Raw genomic sequence first — 24,285 nt, 5'->3', positions numbered from 1 at the left:
CCGCCCACCGGCGCCTATGATTGGTTACAGTGAGACACGCCCCCACGCTGAGTGACAGGTGTCACACTGCACCCAATCACAGCAGCCGGTGGGCGTGTCTATACTGTGTAGTGAAATAAATAATTAAATAATTAAAAAAAACGGCGTGCGGTTCCCCCCCAATTTTAAAACCAGCCAGATAAAGCCATACGGCTGAAGGCTGGTATTCTCAGGATGGGGAGCTCCACGTTATGGGGAGCCCCCCACCCTAACAATATCAGTCAACAGCCGCCCAGAATTGCCGCATACATTATATGCGACAGTTCTGGGACTGTACCCGGCTCTTCCCGATTTGCCCTGGTGCGTTGGCAAATCGGGGTAATAAGGAGTTATTGGCAGCCCATAGCTGCCAATAAGTCCTAGATTAATCATGTCAGGCGTCTAGGAGACACCCTCCATGATTAATCTGTAAATTACAGTAAATAAACACACACACCCGAAAAAATCCTTTATTAGAAATAAAAACACAAACATATACCCTGGTTCACCACTTTAATCAGCCCCAAAAAGCCCTCCTTGTCCGGCGTAATCCAGGATGCTCCAGCGTCGCTTCCAGCGCTGCTGCATGGAGGTCACCGGAGCTGCAGCAGACACAGCCGCTCCGGTCACCTCCACGCAGGTAATGAAGACAGCCGCGCGATCAGCTGCTGTCACTGAGGTTACCCGCGGCCACCGCTGTATCCAGTGACAGCGGGTAACCTCAGTGACAGCAGCTGATCGCGCGGCTGTCTTCATTACCTGCGTGGAGGTGACCGGAGCGGCTGTGTCTGCTGCAGCTCCGGTGACCTCCATGCAGCAGCGCTGGAAGCGACGCTGGAGCATCCTGGATTACGCCGGACAAGGAGGGCTTTTTGGGGCTGATTAAAGTGGTGAACCAGGGTATATGTTTGTGTTTTTATTTCTAATAAAGGATTTTTTTCGGGTGTGTGTGTTTATTTACTGTAATTTACAGATTAATCATGGAGGGTGTCTCATAGACGCCTGACATGATTAATCTAGGACTTATTGGCAGCTATGGGCTGCCAATAACTCCTTATTACCCCGATTTGCCAACGCACCAGGGCAAATCGGGAAGAGCCGGGTACAGTCCCAGAACTGTCGCATATAATGTATGCGGCAATTCTGGGCGGCTGTTGACTGATATTGTTAGGGTGGGGGGCTCCCCATAACGTGGAGCTCCCCATCCTGAGAATACCAGCCTTCAGCCGTATGGCTTTATCTGGCTGGTTTTAAAATTGGGGGGAACCGCACGCCGTTTTTTTTTAATTATTTAATTATTTATTTCACTACACAGTATAGACACGCCCACCGGCTGCTGTGATTGGGTGCAGTGTGACACCTGTCACTCAGCGTGGGGGCGTGTCTCACTGTAACCAATCATAGGCGCCGGTGGGCGGGGAAAGCAGGGAATACGAGATTGTTTAATGGGCGGCCGGCTTTTTCAAAACAGTAAAAGCCGCCGGAGCAGTGTGAACGCCGTGCAGCGCCGGGGATCGGTGAGTATATGAGAGAGGGGGATATACTGACATGGACAGAGAGTGAGGGACAGAGATAGTGACCGACTGACAGAGATTAGTGACTGACAGACATTGTGAAGCGCTTCAGAACGCAGCTTTTCAGCTGCGCTCTGAAGCGGACCTTTTTTAAGCTGCGGTGCAGAGCGCACACCTGCGCACATAGCATCAGACACCAAAATCGTATGAGGGATGTCACACGTTACAATTGACTAGGTTCGTGCAACAAAACGCTCAATTCTAGAGAATGATACGATGTGTTTGCGATCAACGGTTTTGCGTTCAATCCTGATCGCAAGTAGATGTCACACGCAGATACCTCACAAACGATGCCGGATGTGCGTCACTTACAACTTGACCCCAACGACAGATTGTGAGATATATTGAAGCGTGTGTAGCGGGCTTTAGGTTATGTGTCCACGGTAGAATGTACCTGCGGATTTTTCTGCATGAAAATCCTCGACTTTCGCGGCAAATCCGCACCTTATTTTTGCCGCGGATTTGCCGTGGATTTGCCGCGGATTTACCGCGGATTACCGCGAAATTGCCGCGGATTTTGATGCGGATTTTTTTTTTCCCCATTCTATACCCAAAATCCGCACCAAAATCCGCAACAATAATTGACATGCTGCAGATTTTTCCGGATCAAAATCCGCGGCAAATCCGCCGCGGAAAAATCCGCAGCATGGACACAGCATTTCCAAAATGCTATTGAAATGGCTTGGGAGTGCCGCTGCTGCAGATTTTCGGTAAATCCGCGGCAAATCCGCGGCAAAATCCGCAGCGTGGGCACATAGCCTAAATATCCATGTTATATAGGTTATATAGGTTGAAAACAGAACTAGGTCCATCAAGTTCAACCTTCCTCTACCATTAGGAAATCATCCAGACCTTTTTTAATAGTTGTTGGTATTTGCCTATATTACTACCTCTTGCAGTAGGGCTTTCCACAATCTGACTGCTCTAACTGTAAAGAGCCCTTTCCTATTGAGCCGCTGGAATTGCCTTTCTTCCACTCAGTCAATATCCTCATCATACTACAAGCTCACTGTCATGGTATCATTTGCTATTTAGCCATTAAATTATGTGCACATTTATATTTATCCGAGTTTAGAAACACACACCCTGCATCAAAAATTAAGCCTCTAAACATTCATCTTTTTTTTTCTCAAAAGCTGTTAAAGAAAATCTGTGGCCAGGTTTTTGCTACCCCCATCTGATAACAGCATCATGTAGGGGAAGAGACTCTGATTCCAGTGATGTGTCAATAATGTGCTGCATGCTTTTGTTCTGCACACTGTACACAGAAAGTTGCCAATCAATGGTGGGGTCGGTTTTATACTGAGCTCATGGATATAGAGGACTACCTGACAACATGTTTACTAATCCTCTACTGATAATCTCCTGCTGATAAAACATTGATTTAATAATAATGACGTCAAGCAGCCCATTAAGTGTTAAATCATTGGAGCCAGGGTCTCTGCCCTTATATTATGCTGCTCTCAGATTAGATGGCAAAAAAAAAATCACCTTTTTAAAGAGGTTTTACATAAATTTTTTTGGGGGACTTTTTATGTATTTTTTTTTTTTTTCTCTTTAAATACATGTTTTTGATACCAAAATAATTTAGCCGTTTGGTTTCAGTAGACATTTTGCACCGTTTGCCATCTACCACCTCTGTGTTGCACGGTATATTACTGTTATCTCAGAATCTTTTAGTCACTTTGTCCTGATTGTCTAAAAGGAGAGTTTGTGACTTTTTCTGTGTTTTTCTGGCCCGCTTTCAGATGATTTATGACCACATCAAAGTTAAATGTCCCGAGAAACACAGAGCCTGTAAAAGCCAAATGATACAACATTTTTAATCAAAATTTATATTTGCAGTTGGACTTTATCTTAAAATAGATGCACTTAAGAATAAAAAATGATATCTGCTGATGGTCAACCTGTCTAGACTGGCCGGTAAATGACCACTGAACGACTTGTACATGGCCTGATACTCTTTGCATGTATAATGCTTTCTGCAGCACGTCTCCTGTCTACACAGGATGATGTGTTACTGGTGATGGCTAATTTTTTGCATGCAGAAAAAAAAATCTCACCAGACTAACAACCTCTTTGCTGGTTTGCCACTGGTCCAGTAGTCGGCTTATTGCCGATTATTAGCTTGTCTAAATGGCCATTATTCAGGCTTGCATCCTTTCATCTTTGCAGGCTTTCAGCAACCTACTAATTGGTCTTCAACTTGCCAAATTGGTTCTGCTTCAATCACTTTCTAAATGTGGTGCCAGGCCGGATTTCTTACTAATCCGATGTTACTACAGCTTTTCACATGTCATTTATGAATAACTTGTTCCTGAATACAAATGTGAATTTAATATATAACCATGAAATATTTTCTACAGTTTTCTACTAACCTATCATACTCTTCACCTCTTCTGTTCTTTTCTATTAATTTATATGTGCACTCACTAAACTTCTACCTTGAATGCATAAAACTAATCATGGGTTCACCATTACCTTAATGGTCTTCCTGGTGCCATGATCCGATCCTTTCTTTACCTAAGGAGTCACTGTTGAGCAGACCCGTGGAAGATCTTGGTCGCAGGGTTCAGTCGGACTTTAGATAAAGTTCAGTTTGGGACCCAGACTTGAGTCCGAACCTTATTGGAAATCATTGATTGGGAAGTTCGGTTCTTCGCCCACATACAGACAGCCTTAGGCCTCCATCAGATGTCCGTGTTTCCAGTATGTGTGTGGTCCATTTTCACACGTACCGGAGACATGTAACTACGTAGTTCCATTAAAATCAATGGGTCTGCACACACGTACGAGTTTTCACATGGAAGGTGTGTGCTTCGTGTGCTCCATGCATCAACATGTCCGTTTTTCTCCGGCAGCAGGCTTGTCACATGATTGCGCACTGATGTGATCTGTGTGACACGTACTGGAGACACACATGTCTTGAAATAAAATGATTTTCTACCTGTCTCCAGCCCTGCTGTCTCTGCCTCTGCTGTCACTTGTTTCCGACCCCCGCTCATTATGCTCATGCATATTCACTGCACCTTGGATCGGAAGCAGCAGCAGCGCTGGAGACATCAGCACCTCGGACAGGTAAGTATAGAAGTTAATGGTGTCAGTGTGCTATACGGATGTCACACAGAGCACAGGGACAGCACACGCTGAACACCTACACGGACACACATATGCTTCTACACCATAGACCGTGTAAAACGTGTGTGTTTTGCATGGACATGTGAAAGAGGCCTCAAACACAGTTTTTCCGGGGGACGGAGGGTGTTTTTTGTTGTTTTTTTTTTAAATTCCGCATTCGGTACAAACTCCGATCCTTACAGTTTGGGTTCACTGATCCCTAGTCACGGATATACACAAGTACTGAAAATGTGATATAAAGATTATTGATTGGCTATTTCCTTTCACTGAGCCCCATTGCCATATCATGCCAACAAAGTGGAATGTGTGGTATCTGTAAACCTTTTTGTCAAACTGTGAATTCAGCTTCATTCTAAAAAAATCCTTGTTTATCACTAAAAATGTAAAACCATACAGAATATAGCAAACCACTTTATTTTCCTGACCCACAGCCGGGACATCTGTTCTTGCTATGATGCTGTGAAGTCATGATTTCCGATTATAACCGAAGCCATTACGCTATGTTGGACCTTTTGTATGATAGATCCTAATAGACCTTATTGACTTCTCACGGGATCTGTCTTGGTTCCATCGACGTTTCCATCATTTTGACGCCAGAATAGCAATGCAATCCTTATGTGAATAGAATCTGTGTTCTGCAAAGTGCGGCAATGCATCATTTTCTTATCAACCACAAAACTTGAAAACATTTATAATGTAATGGCAATATTAGTTAGACGTTAATGTGTAGACGTCTTTCTAACGGTATCATAACATATTAAAATGAGATATTACTCTTTTGATTGTTAAATTTTGCGGCATTATCTCCGACTAGATGGCTTCCCTGATAACAGTTATGACAACCCTGCCTTTCAACAAGATGAAAAGCCTGAACGTAATGGGATCGTAAAGGGGAAGAGAAACAAGTAAGTCACAGCTCTTCTGTATCTTCTTTTTTACATCCACAGCATTGATTTAGGTGGGATCAGTCAATGTTGACAACTACTCACAAAAGAGCATTTATATTGTAATGTTTGGTCGGCTGTGCATTGTGATGCCACCTAGTATTCTCCCTATTTCCAGGGACCCGCTCAATAAATCTTAGTGATACTGGTATTAAAACAAAAAGGTCTATATTTTATTACACTGTACTTCAAATGGCTACTTGGTGTCAGTGGAAGTTATTTACGATGTGGAAAAATCTGTCATACATCCTTCATGTGCCGAAACGTCAAGTTACTGCTGCTTGCAGCCTCCCGGGGATGTCTACCGTCTACCCCAGCATCTCTGTAGTTTCTGATGCCTGCAATATTGCTGCTGGTCTGCATCAGCAAATGGACATGGTATCATGGCCACATTTCTTTCCTTTGCATTAATACTCTTTTATTATTACAACGTGATGGTCAGGTTATAGAATATACTTCAGAACAGATTTTCCATTAGACTCCTGACCTTCAAAGATTAATTCTATTCTATGGTGGCTTAAACTAATGTTCATGTTAAAATGTTTCACCACCCCACCACCACCATTTCTATTCTAGCGAATATTTTATGTTTTTGACACTGGGAGTGACAGGAATGGGGGTGACTGGAAGGGGAACCCTATGCTGACCCTTAGACTAAGCGTACCCTAGGTTTTCCCTCAACCCAGTGGTATGCTTAATTGTAGGAAGGCCTTGGCCCCCAACGTCATTCTAGCTCCTGTCCTTGTCCATGATGGTAAGACACCCCCCCCCCCCCTCCACAACCATCACCCAGTGGGAAGGGCAAGGATAGAAGTGGAAAACCCCAGAGACAAAACTGACAGACGGGTACAAACAAAACTCACTCACACCTAATACCAACAATAGGGGACCACAAAAGTTGTACAGGGAGGGGAAACACAGAAAGGAGCAAGCTACCTTCACATACACCAACGCAATAGACAGGAGCAGCAGGAGAGCACCTCCTCATAGCTCCAGGTCTGGCTCCAGAATGAACTGAATAACCAGCACCCTCTGCTGTGAGCAGAAATGGTCATCCAAGGAATCACCTGATCAATTAATCTTTGAGGGTCAGGAGTCTAATGGAAAATCTGTTTTCAATTATATGAATGAGCTTGCAGCTAGCAAGGAAAACAGACATTAACTCTGCAACTGACAAAAGAAAACATACGTATAATATATATAAGGCCTTTGATGATAAGAGACCCTGAGCCTGTCACTAACCTCACCAAGAGGTGACCGTGACAATTTTTCAGTAAATAATTCTAGAGCACTGTGCCAGTTAAATATTATAGATGCTAGAAATATATGAATTAAAGAACAATTGTTACTATTTTGTTGAAAGACGTGTGGTGGGGGGTTACATTGTGACCTTGTTCTGTCAGAAATACGCCCCCTTGTCAAGGAATGGTAATGCCCATTTGTCATTTTATTGATGAATATCCAGGACGAATAACAGATGAACAGACAGTTAGGATACATGGCCACGATCCGGGGACGCTGCATCCTGGACGCAGCGTGTCTTCTCTTGTGGAGACGCAAGTGTTTTTGCCCAAAGGAGAACATAGCTGCCCATGCCCACGATTGGAGTTCTGGGCTTAGTGGATTTTCGTTATGTTCTCCCCTCTGAGAACACTCGCATCTCCGCAAGCATAGATTGACATGATGCGGCTCAGAAAGCTGCACCGCATGTCAGCTTACGCTGCGGAAAAAAGAAGCACCATGGGATGGGATTTCTATAAATCCATACGTTGTGCTTGTACTGTACAATGAAGAAAAAACAAAAAGCCAGCACCAAATGTGCACTTCAGCACTAAACATTCCAAACTGTACTTATTATAAAAATTTTGAGATTTTTGGCAAAAAATTGCAATTTCTTGAGCTGCCTCGCCACGTCACGGCAAATCTCATTAGAGGCAGTCCTACACTAAAATATTTTTATAAAATGTGCCATACGGCCTCACATATGAATAGTAGAACTGCTCTCAGCAGCACTCACCTGGTCTATTTCAATCCCGTACCCATGACTGAGTCATGGCTGTGGGCGGGACAAATCTCAAAAATTTTTAAAATAAGTACAGTTTGGAATGTTTAGTGCTGAAGTGCACATTTGGTGCTGGCTTTTTGTTTTTTCTTCATTGAATTGGTCGGTGGTTGACCTCCACCTTGCTTTGCACCCCAATTTGGGATGTATTCCATCTGTCTAGATTTTGGCGGTTGGTGACTGTTCACATTAAGTCATCAGGCTTTGTCCACAGGCTATTTACTTCATGCAGCATTTGCTTGGACCTGTCCCGCCTACAGCCATGACTCAGTCATGGGTACGGGATTGAAATAGACCAGGTGAGTGCTGCTAAGAGCAGTTCTACTATTCATATGTGAGGCCGTATGGCACATTTTATAAAAATATTTTAGTGTAGGACTGCTTCAAATGAGATTTGCCGTGACGTGGCGAAGCAGCTCAAGAAATTGCAATTTTTTGCCAAAAATCTCAAAAATTTTTAAAATAAGTACAGTTTGGAATGTTTAGTGCTGAAGTGCACATTTGGTGCTGGTTTTTTGTTTTTTCTTCATTGTACTGTACAATGCAGCGTTTTGGACACAGTGAAACGCGCAGAGTCCAAAATGTTGCAAACACTGATCGTGGGAACGCAGCCTTAAATGTATTGTTACAGAATGGGAAATAAATTAATTTAATAAAACCGTCCTTTCAGAGACATCTTCTCTACATACCCTGTATCTTTTGCATCCGAGGAGCACTGGCATAGTCTTAGTTGACAGTCACATACCTGATTAGAGTTTCACCTTCGAGATTTGGTTACTTTAAGGCAGATAGAACACTAAATGTAAAAATCACAGGTTAGCCTTTTTCCCGAAAAAAATCTCCATTCACAGCTTATTTAAGTCACTTGGATCCTCTATAAAGCTATGATTATATTTCTATTACAGGATATCCCCTTTGTTCCCCATGATGGCCATTCTTTCCTGATCATTATTTAACCACACATTTCTTTATTGTTAATTGGCTTTCTCATCACTGTATATTCTGGCAAGTCTCAGGCATATGTATTACTTCTTGATTGGTGGGAATCCCACTGCTGGGACTCTCAGGTTCCTTTATATCTTGAGGATCATTGTGCTAATTAAATGCTGTGGCTCCTTTACAGTATTTTCTCGAAGAGTCCATACTGTTCATCTACTATCCAGAGAACTGCAAAGCCAAAGATATAAATAATATGGACATATACCCTAACTGTAAGCATAAAGCCATCCCACCAAAGACAAGGTGTACCCAGTTGGGACAGTACCTACACTCTGTAATATTAAAACCTTGCCATGGGTTTAAAATAGGCCTCAATGTGACTAAGGGCTGAGAGTGACTGGGTCCCAACTGGACACACAGCCATGGGAAGCAGTAGATGAAATGCCCAGCTCACTAAGAGCGAGGGCCACACCCTATTTGTACTGAGTACAAGAGAGTACATAAAAACAAAAAAGTGCTTCCCATGGCTGTGTACCCAGTTTGGACCTAGTCACTCTCAACCCTTATTCACATTGAGGCCTATTTTTGTCCCATGGTAAGGTTTTAATATTAGAGAGTGTAGGTACTGTCCCGACTGGGTACACCTTGTCGCGGTGGGATGGCTTTATGCTTTTTTTGATCAATATCCAGAGAACTGCAACACATATCGCCCTTCTCCAGTGCAGTGAAAAGCCAAAATGAGGCCACGTGCACACGTTGTGAATTTCAATTTTTTACCCAAAAACCAGGAGTGGGTACGAAATACAGAAATGGTGACGTATTTCTATTATACTTTCCCTCTGTTTCACTCCTGGTTTTGTCTTACAAATACTGAGTTAAAAACCTCACCAAATACTCACGTGGCCTTCTGGCACATCCAAATGTGTACTTTAACATTGTGTCTGTAAATACTTAGCATGGGCCCCAAACAGAACTTTTCTTTCCTTGTGTTCTTTGCACAGGACGATGGCAAAATCATTTTCTACTACCATAATGGCTGTCCAAATTTGCGGTTGGGGTGTTTGTTTTTTTTTTGGGGGCAACAGTTTCAAATCCTATGTTATGCCACTCCAAAAGTTGCAATTTTTTTTTTCCACTCCACAATTGAAGGTGTTAAACACCAGTATTTTGGCAAAAAAAAAAAACCCTTAATGAATTAGACCCAAAGTATCACACAGTTTGATACTGTGTTTTGACTCCTGCAAATTAGAGACCTTTGGTCACATGACGTGATGTCACTAAGGTCCTTAGGCTGTCCTATAATTAGAAAATAAACGCTGAAGCCCCTAATAGAATGGGGGCCATGTGAAATTTCCCAGTTTGCTCTCCTGTCTCCCTAATGCCAGTCCTGCATACCAGCCTCTCTCCTGTTAAGTTTTATTTTAGACTCTTGCAATTAAGGGACCTTCGATTACATCATGTCATATGACGACTGAAGTCATCAAAGGTCCTTAAACAATCTTAACCTTGGAATACAACTGCTGGGGTCCCTAAGAAGGTGGTGTCCCTGAGAAATTGTGCAGTTTGATTCCCCCTTATGGCGGCCCTGACTGGATCTAGGACTCATTTTTAGAGTATGGCTTATATTTCAAGGATACTCTAAAAATCCTGTGAAATCATGCTAGGGCTTATTTTCTGGGTAGGTCTTAATTTTAAGGAAATGGGGTATTACAATTTTGTCTAGAAATCTTACTTTTTTTTTATGCCCACTTCCACCTCAAATTATAGAGTGGGCTTCCAAGTTATTTTTTTAGTGTGGGATTTAAAAAAAAAAAAAAAAATTACAAGTAATAAATAGCTCTAACACAGGGAAAATACAAGGGGGCTGCCTCTGTTGATGAGCGCAAAATGCATTAAAAATGGAGCACAACTTAAATAAACGTAACTATAAAGTTTTTAAATGACACAAAATGCGCCAACAACCAGGTGCAGAAGGCTTGATATATTTCCCCACCGTGGTGTTTTTTTTTTTTTTTTTGGATAGATAAAGAAAACTCACATGTGGTTACACGAAAACAAAAAACTTTAAAGCACCTCGCCTCAGGCCAATTGAGCAATCAGCACTATTCAAGGATTAATGTTAGCCCTGCGTTCCTATAGAATGGAAATTTTCTTTTATTTTATCACTGGACATAGGAAGTGCTGCTCACATATGCGGGCTACGCTTTACCATGGCGTTTTAATTAGCCAGTTATTGTTACTACATACTCTGGTAATGTTAATGCATGATATCTATACATCGTCAGTTTCATTCATGAATCACCTGAATTGTGGGCACATGGACGAACAATATAACATATATTTGTATAAAAGGCGTAAATTACACACTGAGACTGCTTATTACAGAACGGAAAACTAAGCTCGCCAGCCTCTGTATGGTATAACCTTTATTACAATATCTCGTATTGTTACTCTTGCATCTACTTTTACGTAGGCAACTCATTCCTCCTAGCTATATTACATCTGAGTGTAGAGCGGAGATTTTATATATATATATATATATATATATATATATATATATATATATATATATATATATATATATATATATATATATATATATATATATATATATATATATATATATATATATAAATTTATTTTTTTTATTCTGCACACCATGCCTTTGTAAATGACAGCTTTTCAGTCATGTGACTAGTGTTTCTTAAACCAGTGCAATAACGCTGTGTATTGCTTTACTGCTCTATTTATTCTTTCAATTTTTAATTTTTTTTTTTTTTACTTTACACATTTAAAGTATACAGTGTGTGTATGTGTGTGTGTGTGTGTGTGTGTGTGTGTGTATATATATATATATATATATATATATATATATATATATATATATATATATATATATATATATATATATATATATATATATATATATATATATATATATATATATATATATATATATGAGTACACCCCTCACATGTTTGTAAAATATCTATACCTGGGACAACACTGAGAATATGACACTTTTATACTATGTAAAGTAGTCAGTGTACAGCTTGTATAACAGTGTAAAGTTGATGTGCCCTCTAAATAACGCAACACAAAGCTATTAATGTCTAAACCGCGGGCAAGAAAAGTTAGTACACCCCCTAAGTGAAAATGGCCAAATTGTACACAATTTATATTCCCATGCATTTGCAATGTTTCACAAGAGTATAATGGCACACATTTCTTTTGCTATGTAGAGGCTCAATGTCACATATTTTGCAGTTTTGGCTCTCCACATGCAGAATGCAAATTTATCACCTGTTAAAGGGGCTCGGCAGATAGGGAAAAAAAAATGTTTAGATGAATTGGTAAACTTAAAATCCCAGATATACCCTTCAGTGAGGATTTAACAAAAAAAAATGCCTAAGTACTAAAAGGCAGGTGGTTGTCAACTACCTGCCTGTGGTGCCCAATGCCGTTCTTTGCTGGCAAAGAGCAGCCAAAGACCACTACTGCTGGCGATACAGTGGCTTCTTCAACAGATCGAAGGCTTCTTTTCCACTCTGCTCTGTATACTGGGACAGCTATAGATAGATAGATAGAGATTTCTCTTTCTCTCTCTCATTAATCAGCATTACGTTGGCAGTCCCGCTCCATCTACAGAGCAGAGCGGATGAGTCGCCGGAAGAAGCAGTCTGACAGCACTGTGTCGGCAAGAAATGGCAACTGGCACAGCAGGCAGGTAGGTAGCAACTACCTGCCTGTTAGTACTTAGGCACGTTTTTTTTTGTTTTTGTTTTTGTTTTTTTTTTTTTAAATCCCAGATAGGAGTCTGGGGATGGTAGGGGGAAATGGGCATGCCCATAAATTACAATTGGTATGTGCTCTATCCGTGAAAAAGGCTCATAGAACACATGAGTGAAACATGGACAGATTAAAGCCTTACTAATATACTTAAGTCATGAACTCTCCTCTGATGTCCTGCGGTCATCCTTCAGCAGCTCACCTGGTGCATTTGGGTTAGATCTGGCCAAAACAGACTGTCAAGTGGGTTGCATCAGCTAATGAAATATGCAGTCAAACATGCCTTCATACACCTCACATGCTGACCCAGGCATGGGATGAGCCCGATATGGAAGCGGAGCTTTATTCTCAGCAAGACATTGGTGGAGCGTTCATAATAATGGTATATGTTAATGTATTATTAAAAGCTTGAAATGTATACAGCTTAAGAAGGTTGTCCAACTAGGAGGGGAACCCACACACCTAAAGTTGTATGCAAAAGAGCTGGAAGATGTGTTATCTCAGATATCGTGTTACGGTAACCCTTGCAAGTTCTATATAGGAAACCTACTTTATTTAAAGGGGTATTCTTAAATTACATTAGACAGCATGAAAATAAGCAAGTCTGCATGAGAATGACAGTGAATAGAAAAAGCAATTCTATTGCAAAGAGAGATTATATTTTTTGAAGTGTACAGCTGGTTTCCAATGAACTTGGCCTCTAATGTCTGGCCAAACATTCCTAATAGGCTGGAGTTACACTAGCGTATAACTCGCACGAAAATCTCACAGTGCACTCGGCCCCATAAAAGACCATGCTGCAGCTCAGATCTGCGAGTTTTTCCTCAGCACTAATCAGACTGAGAAAAAAAATCGCAGCATGCTGTAACTTTCTGCAAGTCTCATCACTTACACGCATACAAGTCTGAGTGCGAGTGAAACATCGGACTGCACTCGGATGACATCCGAGTGCAGTGCGATATATGCATCAGCTGACAATGGAAGAGATGGAGAGGTTAATCCCTTCCTCTCCTCCACAACTGTGATCTGAACACAAGATTGGATCACAGTTGCATGACATTCGTAGCAGACCTTGAGCCGAGGGTCATTAGCATATCGCATCCAATGCCATATGCTAGTGTCTCTATCCAGATGGAAAGAGACTGGGGAAAGAGACTGGGGAAAGAGACTGGGGAAAGAGACTGGGGAAAGAGACTGGGGAAAGAGACTGGGGAAAGAGACTGAGACAGACAGAGAGAGAGACAAACTGGGAGAGATAGAGACAGTTACTATCCCGGGCAACGCCTGGATTTTATAGCTAGTTGTACATTTCAGTCCATCTCCTCTATGACTAACTTTAGATTTACGATCCTAATAGAAGCCACTAATTTAATCAAATACGCCATAACATACACAATAAATAGCGAAGATTCATCCCATCAAGTTTCAATCCTTCTGTCTTTTCATAGGCGCATCTCTGTACATATAGTGAGATAATCACAAACCGTATTGTGTGATGCTGAGTTTCTGCATATTAGTCTTTAGCTACTGCTACCTCTTTTGTTCCTTTTTTATTCTTTCAAAGTTAATTGCTAAAGCAGCAAATGTAATTGTACCTACTGGCTGGGGTTCAGCCACGCTTAATGCTCTACTTGGTAGAAAAGCAGATATAAAGGCATTATACACCGGCAATAAAGTATACGAGGGTAATGTGCAATTACGTTTTTAACAACATTTCCATTCTGTTCTTTGGGCTAAGCTTTATAATCCAGTGTAAAATTATGTTTGTGCTCAGAAAACCGCTGACTTTTCTAGGCAGAAATTAACTAGCAAAGTGCAGTTCTATTCTTGGTGTAATATATACTGTAAATGATATGTAACCTCATACATCTACAAAGGACCACACAATACTAGTGTGGGCCCTTTATTATGTGTTCCTCTAAAATACGCTCATTGGTAAATCCTGTAAAAAATCAGGAACACAATCAAATCAGGCATGGCAATTGTATATATTATAATCACCGCCAAGAATAGGTTTTGCTCATATAAGACAAATCACTATGAAATACCCCTATAATTACCCTCCTCAATCAAACCTGCCTCCACTAGAGGAGAAATATTGAGCTTTTTTCTTTTCTGAGATCATTAGAGGAAACCAGAGATCAGTTACTTAAAAGTAGATATAAACTTGATTGTACTAGATATCAAGAAGGAAGAATAAGACACCCTTGACAAGTGGCTAGATGTTTATTTGATAGACTGTTGGCCAAGTGTCGAACACGGTATGATCAGGGAGGAAATAACGTTAAGAGGGCACCATATTAATGAACTGAGGTCAAGGAAAATAAGAGACCATAGTTGGGTTAGAATTCCTATTCAATAAAGCATGGTCTTAAAAGAGGCCATATAGAAAGTGCCTCCATTGTATGGTAACATAAGGAGACCCCCGGGGCTCAGGCAGCCATGCTGACATAAGTGGGCTTTACACGCAACAACATTGCTAACGAGATGTCGTTGGTGTCACGGAATTCGTGACGCACATCCGGCCTCATTAGTGAAGTTGTTGCGTGTGAAACGCACAAACGACCGTTATCAAAATTACTCACCTAATCGTTGATCGTTGTCCGGTCGTTCTAATCCCGATTTATCGTTGCTGTTGCAGGACGCAGATTGTTCGTCATTCCTGAGGCAGCACACATCGCTATGTGTGACACCGCAGGAACGAGGAACATAATCGTACCTTCGGCCGCCGGCAATGAGGAAGGAAGGAGGTGGGCGGTATGTTCGGCACACTCATCTCCGCTTCTATTGGGCGGCTGCTTAGTTACGTCACTGTGACGCCGAACAAACCGCCCCCTTACAAAGGAGGCGGTTCGCCGGCCGCAGCGACGTCGCTAGGCAGGTAAGTATGTGTGACTGGGACTAACTATGTTGTGCGCCACGGGCAGCAATGTGCCCGTGATGCACAACCGACGGGGGCGGGTGCTTTCACCAGCGACATGGATAGCGATGTCTCTGCTATACAGTCTACCTGAAACCTAAAGATTGATAATATAATAATAATAATATTTATTCATTTATATAGCGCTGTTAATTCCACAGCACTTTACATACATTACATATACTGGCAACACTGTCCCCATTGGGGCTCACAATCTAGGTTCCCTATGAGTATGTTTTTGGCGTGTGGGAGGAAACCGGAGAACCCGGAGGAAACCCACGCAAACACGGGGAGAAATTACAAACTCCTTGCAGATGGTGTCCTTGGTGGGATTTGAACCCAGGACCCAGTGCTGCAAGACTGCAGTGCTAACCACTGAGCCACAAGATTGAAAAGGCTTTCCACCTTTTTGGGGATTTTTTTCCCCGCTCCTTATACTGAAGTGTTTGGAATGAAGTAATTCTTGCAATTGGGCTTCTCTGATTTCCTTCATATTCATATTTATAGTCAGAAATCACAAGAGGGGCTCAGAAAAAGACAAATCGGTTACAAACTTTTCCATCAGAATGTGCTCACTGACAAATTCTTAGTCAACTGATTCTGCAGCCAGCAAAAGACAGTGAAACAGTCTTTAGAGTGCAAATCCAAGTAGTGGAGCCCTTTTCAATCAGAGCAATGGCCCCTGTTAAAATAAAAACACTTCTACTCGTTGACAGTGCCGTTCCAGCGATGTTGGTACTCTCTGTCCTGGGGCTCACATGACTTTATGTCCCACGAGCTCTGCGCTGGCTGCACTCTCCCCACCTTCGGACAAAATGAACATCGATCGGCAGTCAGCGCTGTGGCCACTATTGATGACTTAAAAGTCTATGACCAAAATTGATCACTGTGTTTTGGAAATGAGATGTTTTTGAGGATGCTAGTGAACCTAGAGACATAATTAATATCACAAAAAATGTGAGTAGTGGGTGCTTGGAAGTATTCAGAAAGGACGCATGTTTGTGTGTACAATATGTAAGTACAGTACTGCTGTACCACCCCTATGCTACTGACGAACACGGCCACTTAGACCCAGTTCTTCATGTAGTGTTAGAGAGCAGCTCTTCACCCTGTGCCACATGAAATAAACTATTCATGGGGGGGAATTTGACTAATCCCAAAGAAATAAATTAACGCCTCCCCAACCCCCCCAAGAAAACAAAGACAAAACAAATGTGCAGACCCCCCCCCTCAACACCTGTGTGACATGAATGTATTGTACAGACGTCAAGATGTTAGCTGCTCTGAGAATAATACATTACCCTATACTTACAATTGCCCCCAGCCAGTCTTGTTCTATTCTAACTGTATCTGATTTCACCCCTATGCTTATTATTACACCGCCTTTCTAAGTGAATATATCGTGCTTTTTGTTGCTTTTTTTTTTTTTGGGTGTTTTTTTTTTTTTTTTTTTTTTTTACTTTCTGCTCTATTTTATTTTGCAAATACCAGAGCCATTTAATTATCAGACCAATGTCCATTTTGTTAACGCTGTCTTGTTTCCTTAGTAGAAGGAAAAGAGGGAGGAGAAAGGAGCCTGTATCGATGGTGGGCTTTTTTGAGCTAGTAAGTATATACAGTAAATAAATTACTTACTAATTTTTATTTTATTTTTTTTTTTACCACGTACAATGATTATTTATTTTCTTCCAGTTTCGCTATGCCGATTTTTGGGATAAATTATTGATGATCATTGGCCTGGCATGTTCTCTTGCCTCCGGCACTGGACTCCCAATTATGATCATAGTCTTTGGGGAGATGACAGATGCTTTTGTCCAGAGTGGTATTAATGCAAATGGTGAGCATTTTAGTTTTATCGTATTGTGCACTTGTCCTGTCGCACCTTTTTAGATAAGACATTACAGCTTTCAGTATGTACTTTTCCTCGCCTTCTCACACAATTAGCTCTGTCCTTGGCCTTATGTGTTTACTTGGATTTGCACTCAAGGGAAGGACTTTCTTTACAGTAAACTGAGTGAAATGTGAAATATACATAATTGTTGAGGAAGAAATTATATTTGCTCATAAATATATATTCTACATACTGACATTAGCACATTTTATTTTGTCTTTATGAAATTTTAATAATGTTCATGGCAATAAAATCAGACTTTTACTTTTCTCTATATAAAGGTACAACAATGAACATGACAGGAGAATGCAATCAGAAGTTTGTTGGATCTATTGACATAGAAGCTGAAATGACAAAGTAAGGGGATTATGGGGATCTAATAATAATCTTTCACCAGATTTCGCAATACAAACTGTTAAGAATACACATGGTTGGTGTAATTGCATTCAAAATCCCTGCCAAAATGGCTCTGTAATCCTGATATTTCTATTAATCTAGCTAGAGTGAGGGCTCACGTGTCAGAGTATTCATCCTCTACCTGACTGACAGCTGCAGCTTGTGCAGAGCAGTGTGAGATCTCCGCAGCAGGAGGGCCACTGTAACTGTCTCATTACTATGAATTTTTGAAAGTTTATCAGTCTCATTGGGTCCAGGATATCTAATCAATCAGGTATGCAGTGTGTATTGTGAAATCTGGTGAGAAATTATTTTAAGTGCTCTATGGCAAACCTAATGTACTATAGGTAGTGTCATATTTGTGTCTCTTACCATAAAGTACTGTGTGTAAATTATATGTCTTTCATGAAAAACCAATTCACTTACGAAGAGCTCCAGAATGGTAGTGTGAGGGTATGGACCAGCAATAGTAGGGAATCGATTTTCTTTCACCATGTGACAACAGTAAAAACATATCATAAATATAGAGAACACCATAATATTGGGTTGAATGAATGAATTAGGGTAATGAATCCTTAATAGTGTTTTCTGCTGTCCGTTAGGATAGGTTATCAATATAAGATCAGTGGGTGACCAACACTCGGCACCACCGGCCAGACTTCTCCCATTACACTTTAGTACTGCAAAAAACAGAATTCAGAGTGCACCCGTTAAATAAAATGATGGTGCAGTGGTTTTCTGCCCACTAGCACTGTGTACACCTGGCCACTGATACCAGTTTTAGTGCTGGTGTGGGATTTTGCACCCCCCCACCAATCTAATATGGATGATATTGGGGGACAGAAGAAACCATTTTTTACCTTTTCATCTGTCTTCTTTCTCTTTTTTCCCTTGTCATGTCTGCTTGGTATACATTGATTCCCCTTGTAGGTTGCATCTTCACAGAAGCTGCCATTTGCTTGCGAGAGCTGTTGGCTTGTCCTGGCTGCATCACGATATGTCCCGACCTCAGAGGGCGCGTGTTGGAAGGAACAGGGTTCCCGTGACATGGAGCAGTGCGGAATGAGCCAGGAGATAGTTATTAGGCAGTTGGAGTCCTCGTTATGTAGACTAGTTTTTATATTTTCAGAATTAATATTGAATTCTGCAAGTATATAGCCCTTTTTATTGGAAGTTAATATTTGAGTATATTGTGAAGTCAGTGATTGATAAGCAATTCATGAAAAGATGTTACCTCATTACGAACGACTTAAACTGGAACTGTACTTTGCCACCGTTTGGCCTAGAAATTTTCACTTGTGTCGCATTTATAAGTTTGCCTGGTCGTGCCAAAAATCTGATTGACTGCAACATCTGTGTAGTACTGGGAAACCCCTTTTTAAAGCTGCCAAGATTCTCTGCCCCTTTTACTGTGTCAATTATCTTGAAATTATTCTCCTTTCTAAACCATAGTTTGATTTTCCGACTATGTATCAAACTATTCATCCAATTATTACTTGTATGCAATAATGGACTAATTTTACATAAAAATTATGCATAATGTCAATGCAAAGCCAATATTCCTCTCTGGCAGACAAACTCTTTGTTTTCAGATTATGAATCAGTTTTATAATGTATCTCATATCTTATAGTTCTGTTGGTACTTTCCCTATTTTTCAAAAACAACAAACATGTTTTCCATAGTTCACGAAGGTCTATTATTCTATGTTCAAGGATGCCGTGATGTGAAGAGGTAATCATGAACGAATGATGACCTAACCTTCTCTTTCCTTCTACAGATATTCATACTATTATGTCGGAATTGGTTGCGCTGTCTTTGTATTATCCCTCTTTCAAATCTGGACCTTTTTGTTATCTGCTGCAAGACAGACTCATAGGATTCGGCAACGGTTTTTCAAAGCTGTGCTTCATCAGGATATGGCTTGGTTTGACTCCAACCAAATTGGGACTCTGAACACCAGACTAACAGAGTAAGAAAATCCATTCGTGGTTGAACCAGACGCATCACGTTATATAGATGGTGTCAGGGAGTTGGGATGTGTAGTAACTACGGCGCTGGCAGTTTGGCTTTACCATTAAATATGTAGATAATGGAAGAAGAGCGGAATAGGCTCTTATCCAAGATTAGTGGGTAGAGCTGAGCTGACCCGTGGAAGTACAGGTTCGCGAGGTTCAACCGGACTTTACATAACGTTCACTTCAGGACACGATCTTGACCTGACTGTCAATGATTGGGCATTTTAGCTCTCTGCCAATACACAGCCATAAACAGAACACTCCCTGGGAGGGCGGGTATTTTTATTTTAATTTTTTTACACACTACATCCAGAAATGTTGTTTCTACCACCAGTGCGAGCCATTCAGAGACTGCATGCGGCTCGCCCTGGGCCAAGTATTGAGTACCCGAATACAGAGATACTCAATCAAGTGGTTAGCAACATAAAGCACTAGAATTCTGAACTTGGAGACTGTTTTTGTTTTTATTTATTTTTTAAAAGTCCATGTTCGGTATGAACCCGAAACTTTACAGTTTGTGTTTTCCTATATCTATTAGTGGGTAGAAAAAGTACAGGGATTTGCTAGCCTGGAAGGGTTGTGTTACGGACAACGCAAATAAGCAAACACCTTAGAAAGCCAAAAGGGAACTGAATGTCGTTCCTCTGAGGTTACTTACTGTGGTTATATCCTGAGGAAGATTTCGGACAACCTCAAAACATGTAGGTAATAAAAGCTGAATTCAGTTCCTTGAGTATTCCTGTTTATTTTCCCTTGGAATACTGTCATCAGTGCAGAGGAACCACATATGTTTCCCTTTTGGCTTTCTGCTAAATATTTAGAGGCAGTTTAATCCAATATTCACCAGTATTGCAGTAGTTGCAAAACCAATATTAAAAGGAATCTCTCTCCAGATTTTGCTCTCCAGATTTTGCTATCCTATCTGAGAGCAACACAGTTACGGGGCTTCTTGCTGCAGTTTTGATTTAAAAACTTTTATCTACTGCAGATCTACCAGTTCTCTGACTGTTGAGCTCTGTATAACCCTGCCCACACCACTGCTTGGCAGCTTTCTATGTACACTGCCAAGCAGCAGTTGGGGAGGGGTGTGGGTTGGACAACCTGGCAGCACATTTACTAGTCCTCTAGTGAGGACTAAAGATGAGCGAACCTTCGTAGATTCAGTTTGCTGGCAGCAAATGAACTGAACCTCCATGTGTCTGAACCTTGCCCGACAAGGCTCGGAAGTACTAATTGGCAGTTTGAGTCTTCTCCCACATGCAGCCAGCCATAAGCAGATCACTTTCAGGGGACGGACATTTTTAAATTTGTGTGTTTTGGGGTTGCCCACTACATGTGTTAATGCTCCTGTTACCCCCCCCCCCCCCCCCACAGTGCGAGCTGTTTAAACACTGCAAGCACTCGCACATGGCTGAGCACCAACATGGCTCGTACGAGTTAAGTTCGCACATAAAGCATCGAAACTCCGAACCCGTTTTTTTTTTAAGTTGGTGTTCCGTTCAAAAAACCGAATCTCAGGTTCGCTCATCTCTAGTGATGATGATCTCCTACTGATAAAACAAAGATTTTATAAAAACTACACTAAGCAGCCCAATAAGTGACACATCACTGGAATCAGGGTTTTTGCCCCTACGTTATGCTGCTCTCAGATTAATTAGCAAAAATCTGGTGACAGATTCCCTTTAATAAAAATGTAGTCACCAAATGCCATTCTTGTAGGAAAAGCCTGCATGATACTAGTACTAATAATTGATTGCATGATTGGAAACAACATTTTTAACACATTGGTACCCTCTTGTGTTTTTTATTTATGTATTTTCTTTCTAGGGATATTAATACTATTCATGAAGGATATGGGGACAAAATTGCTATATTTTCCCAGTACTTCTCTACCTTTATAGCTGGAATAGTCATCGGGTTTGTGAATGGCTGGAAACTGACATTAGTGATCCTGTCTGTGAGTCCACTGCTGGGTGTATCTGCCGCAGTCTGGTCTAAAGTAAGTCGAATAAATTAAATGACGTGAACTAAAACCATAACTAACTAACACACACACACACACACACACACACACACACACACACACTACATATATACATATATATATATATATATATATATATATATATATATATAGATATATACATATATATGTATATATGTGTATATATATGTGTATATATCTATATATATATATATATATATATATATATATATATAATAGATAGATAGATAATATATATATATTATGTATGTATTGATTTTTCACATATTTCAATTAAACTGTTTTTTTTTTTCTTAAAATAAACCTGGTGTGTGCATGAAATACATTAAAATAACAACAGTAATCTCTCTTAAATGCAATCAGTGCCATACAAACTGTGGTGCAAAAACATGTTTAGGTCACGGATCTGCCTACAGGTATTTACGATAAATACTACCGTTAGTACAAGGGTCACATAATAGACAAAAGTGGAGCCCGTATTTGTCAGGTTCTTTATTGTGAAAGCTGACCAAAGTAGCATGGTTATCTGCAAACTAGGATATATAGCTGCACAGTCTGAGACCCCTTTTCCGAGATATGTCAAAATAGGTATTGCTCCCATAATTTTTCATAACACAGGAGTATTTAACATCACATAGACTTTTTTTTTTTTGCTTAATGAAGTAACACATTGGGGTAAATCTATTACTGTCTTGAACTTTGCATGGAACTAGGTCATGCAGATGGAAGACGTTATCACAGCGGCACGTGCCGTGATAGATTTGATGCATCTTGCTAGACATGTTATCCTCTTCATTTCCTTGAGCGCTGCCCTTTTAAGAACAATATTTTGTGCCAAAGTGTTGGTGCTTTAACCTGAGCCATTTTTGAAAGACTCATTCATTATTGTGGAACAAATAAAAGAAAAACCTGGAGCATCACATGTATACTAGGGTCACAAACTGATGAACAATTCTTGATATAGATGTATAATAGCTGATCAAATAATAATAATAATGTTTTATTCTATGTGTAAATATATATCCTTTTTTTATTGTTTAATTGTCAACAACAATGATTTTGTCCCCCTCTCGCCCCACCACACAATAGAAATTTCAATTAGCACAAATATTGATTGAATGACTGGTACGATACTAATGCACCTATATTTAAAGGGAACCTGTCAGGTGCAATATGCACTCAGAACCATGAGCAGTTCTGGGTGCATATTGCTAATCCCTGCCTAACTGTCCCTGTATCTAGTTGTATAGATAGATCATTAGAAAAAGTATTTATAAAGATCCTTTATAATATGCTAATCAGGCCAGGGTCTATTCGCAAGGGTGTTAGTTCCCTTGGCTAGTCGGCCCCCTTACCATGTAGGCACGCCCTTATGGGTGTGCTAACATGCTAATGAATGCATAGCGTCAGAGGCATGGTCGATCTCACGGCTCTCTGTTGCCACCGTGCCTGACAATTATAAATCTGGGTGCACGTGTCCCGGCCTCAACCTGTTGTAGTGTGCATGACCATAAATGCCAGGGACTTCTGATCATATACACTGACCCTATGCCCAGTCTTCTGAGGCGGAGCACCGGACACAGGTATGCATGTCCTTGCCGATACTGACGCTGGGCAATGGGCATTGAATAGCATATTAGCATGCCCCTGTAAGTGTGCTACCATTCTAAGAGGGCGGAATGAGCACAGGAACTAATGCCCAGAGGACTAGTCACCTCGCTCATTAGCATATGATAAAGGATCTTTAAAAATACTTTTTTTTCTAAAGATCTCCTCACCTATGCTATTAGATACAGGGATGGTTAGGCAGGGATTAGCAATATGCACCTAGCACTGCTCATGGTTCTGGGTGCATATTGCACCTGACAGGTTCCTTTTAAAGAATTCCCTACAGAATATGCCCACTACAGTGTGTCTGTAAAATGTATTAAATAAGCACATACTCCATATTTGAACAACTGACATTTAAAATGATAATAAAGATTCATGTGAATAGTCTTATTGGTTTACATTAATTCCATATTATCTGTATAAAACAGATGAAATATAAATGACTAATACACTTATCGCCTAAAAGCAATCTTCAGGCATAAATTTAAATGTGGCATAGTTTGCGCTATAAAATTTCTTTAAAAAAAATTAAAGATCTTGATTAACCATAAATTTAAAAGCTAAAATTAATCCTTTTTAATTACCGCGCCCTCAGCTGATACTGGGGGAAACCTTCTAAGTAAATTGCAGAATTATAACGCTTATTCATGGTGACCTTTCAGACCTGTCCATTCTGCTCATTTTCCATGCGTCTTCTAACTGTAATGACTACAACAAATTAATACATTTGTCTTCTCTTCGCAGCTCCTTGCTTCTTTCACAACAAAAGAACTAGCTGCTTACTCAAAAGCGGGAGCTGTCGCCGAGGAAATCCTCATAGCAATACGGACAGTTGTTGCATTTAATGGGCAAGAAAAGGCTCTTAAACAGTAAGTGGTTATAGAAGTAGCTATAAGATCATTGGCTTTGATGCAAAAAGTTTATCTAGTGAGAAAAGGATATAATTTTTCCTTACATGCATTTAACGTTGCTGATCGCAAAG

The 24,285-nt window shown here is 40.6% G+C and overlaps 1 protein-coding gene across 3 annotated transcripts in view; it reads left to right on the top strand.

The window, feature by feature from the left end:
• LOC142310932 (ATP-dependent translocase ABCB1-like) overlaps nt 1-24,285 on the top strand; it is an 86,615-nt gene that overhangs the window by 20,382 nt on the left and 41,948 nt on the right. For 2 of the 3 annotated variants that reach the window (XM_075348778.1, XM_075348777.1), the window contains exons 3-9: nt 5,545-5,635; nt 16,932-16,989; nt 17,077-17,221; nt 17,557-17,632; nt 19,450-19,641; nt 21,515-21,686; nt 24,048-24,172. In XM_075348778.1, the coding sequence (XP_075204893.1) occupies nt 5,545-5,635; nt 16,932-16,989; nt 17,077-17,221; nt 17,557-17,632; nt 19,450-19,641; nt 21,515-21,686; nt 24,048-24,172 (859 nt within the window). The remainder of the gene's footprint in view (nt 1-5,544; nt 5,636-16,931; nt 16,990-17,076; nt 17,222-17,556; nt 17,633-19,449; nt 19,642-21,514; nt 21,687-24,047; nt 24,173-24,285) is intronic. The other variant, XM_075348779.1, reaches the window with a different exon arrangement.

The sequence above is a fragment of the Anomaloglossus baeobatrachus genome, chromosome 5, assembly GCF_048569485.1.
Source record: "Anomaloglossus baeobatrachus isolate aAnoBae1 chromosome 5, aAnoBae1.hap1, whole genome shotgun sequence".
Taxonomy (NCBI): domain Eukaryota; kingdom Metazoa; phylum Chordata; class Amphibia; order Anura; family Aromobatidae; genus Anomaloglossus; species Anomaloglossus baeobatrachus.
The sequence above is the reverse complement of the archived record's forward strand: the minus strand, read 5'-3'. Positions and strand labels throughout refer to the sequence as shown.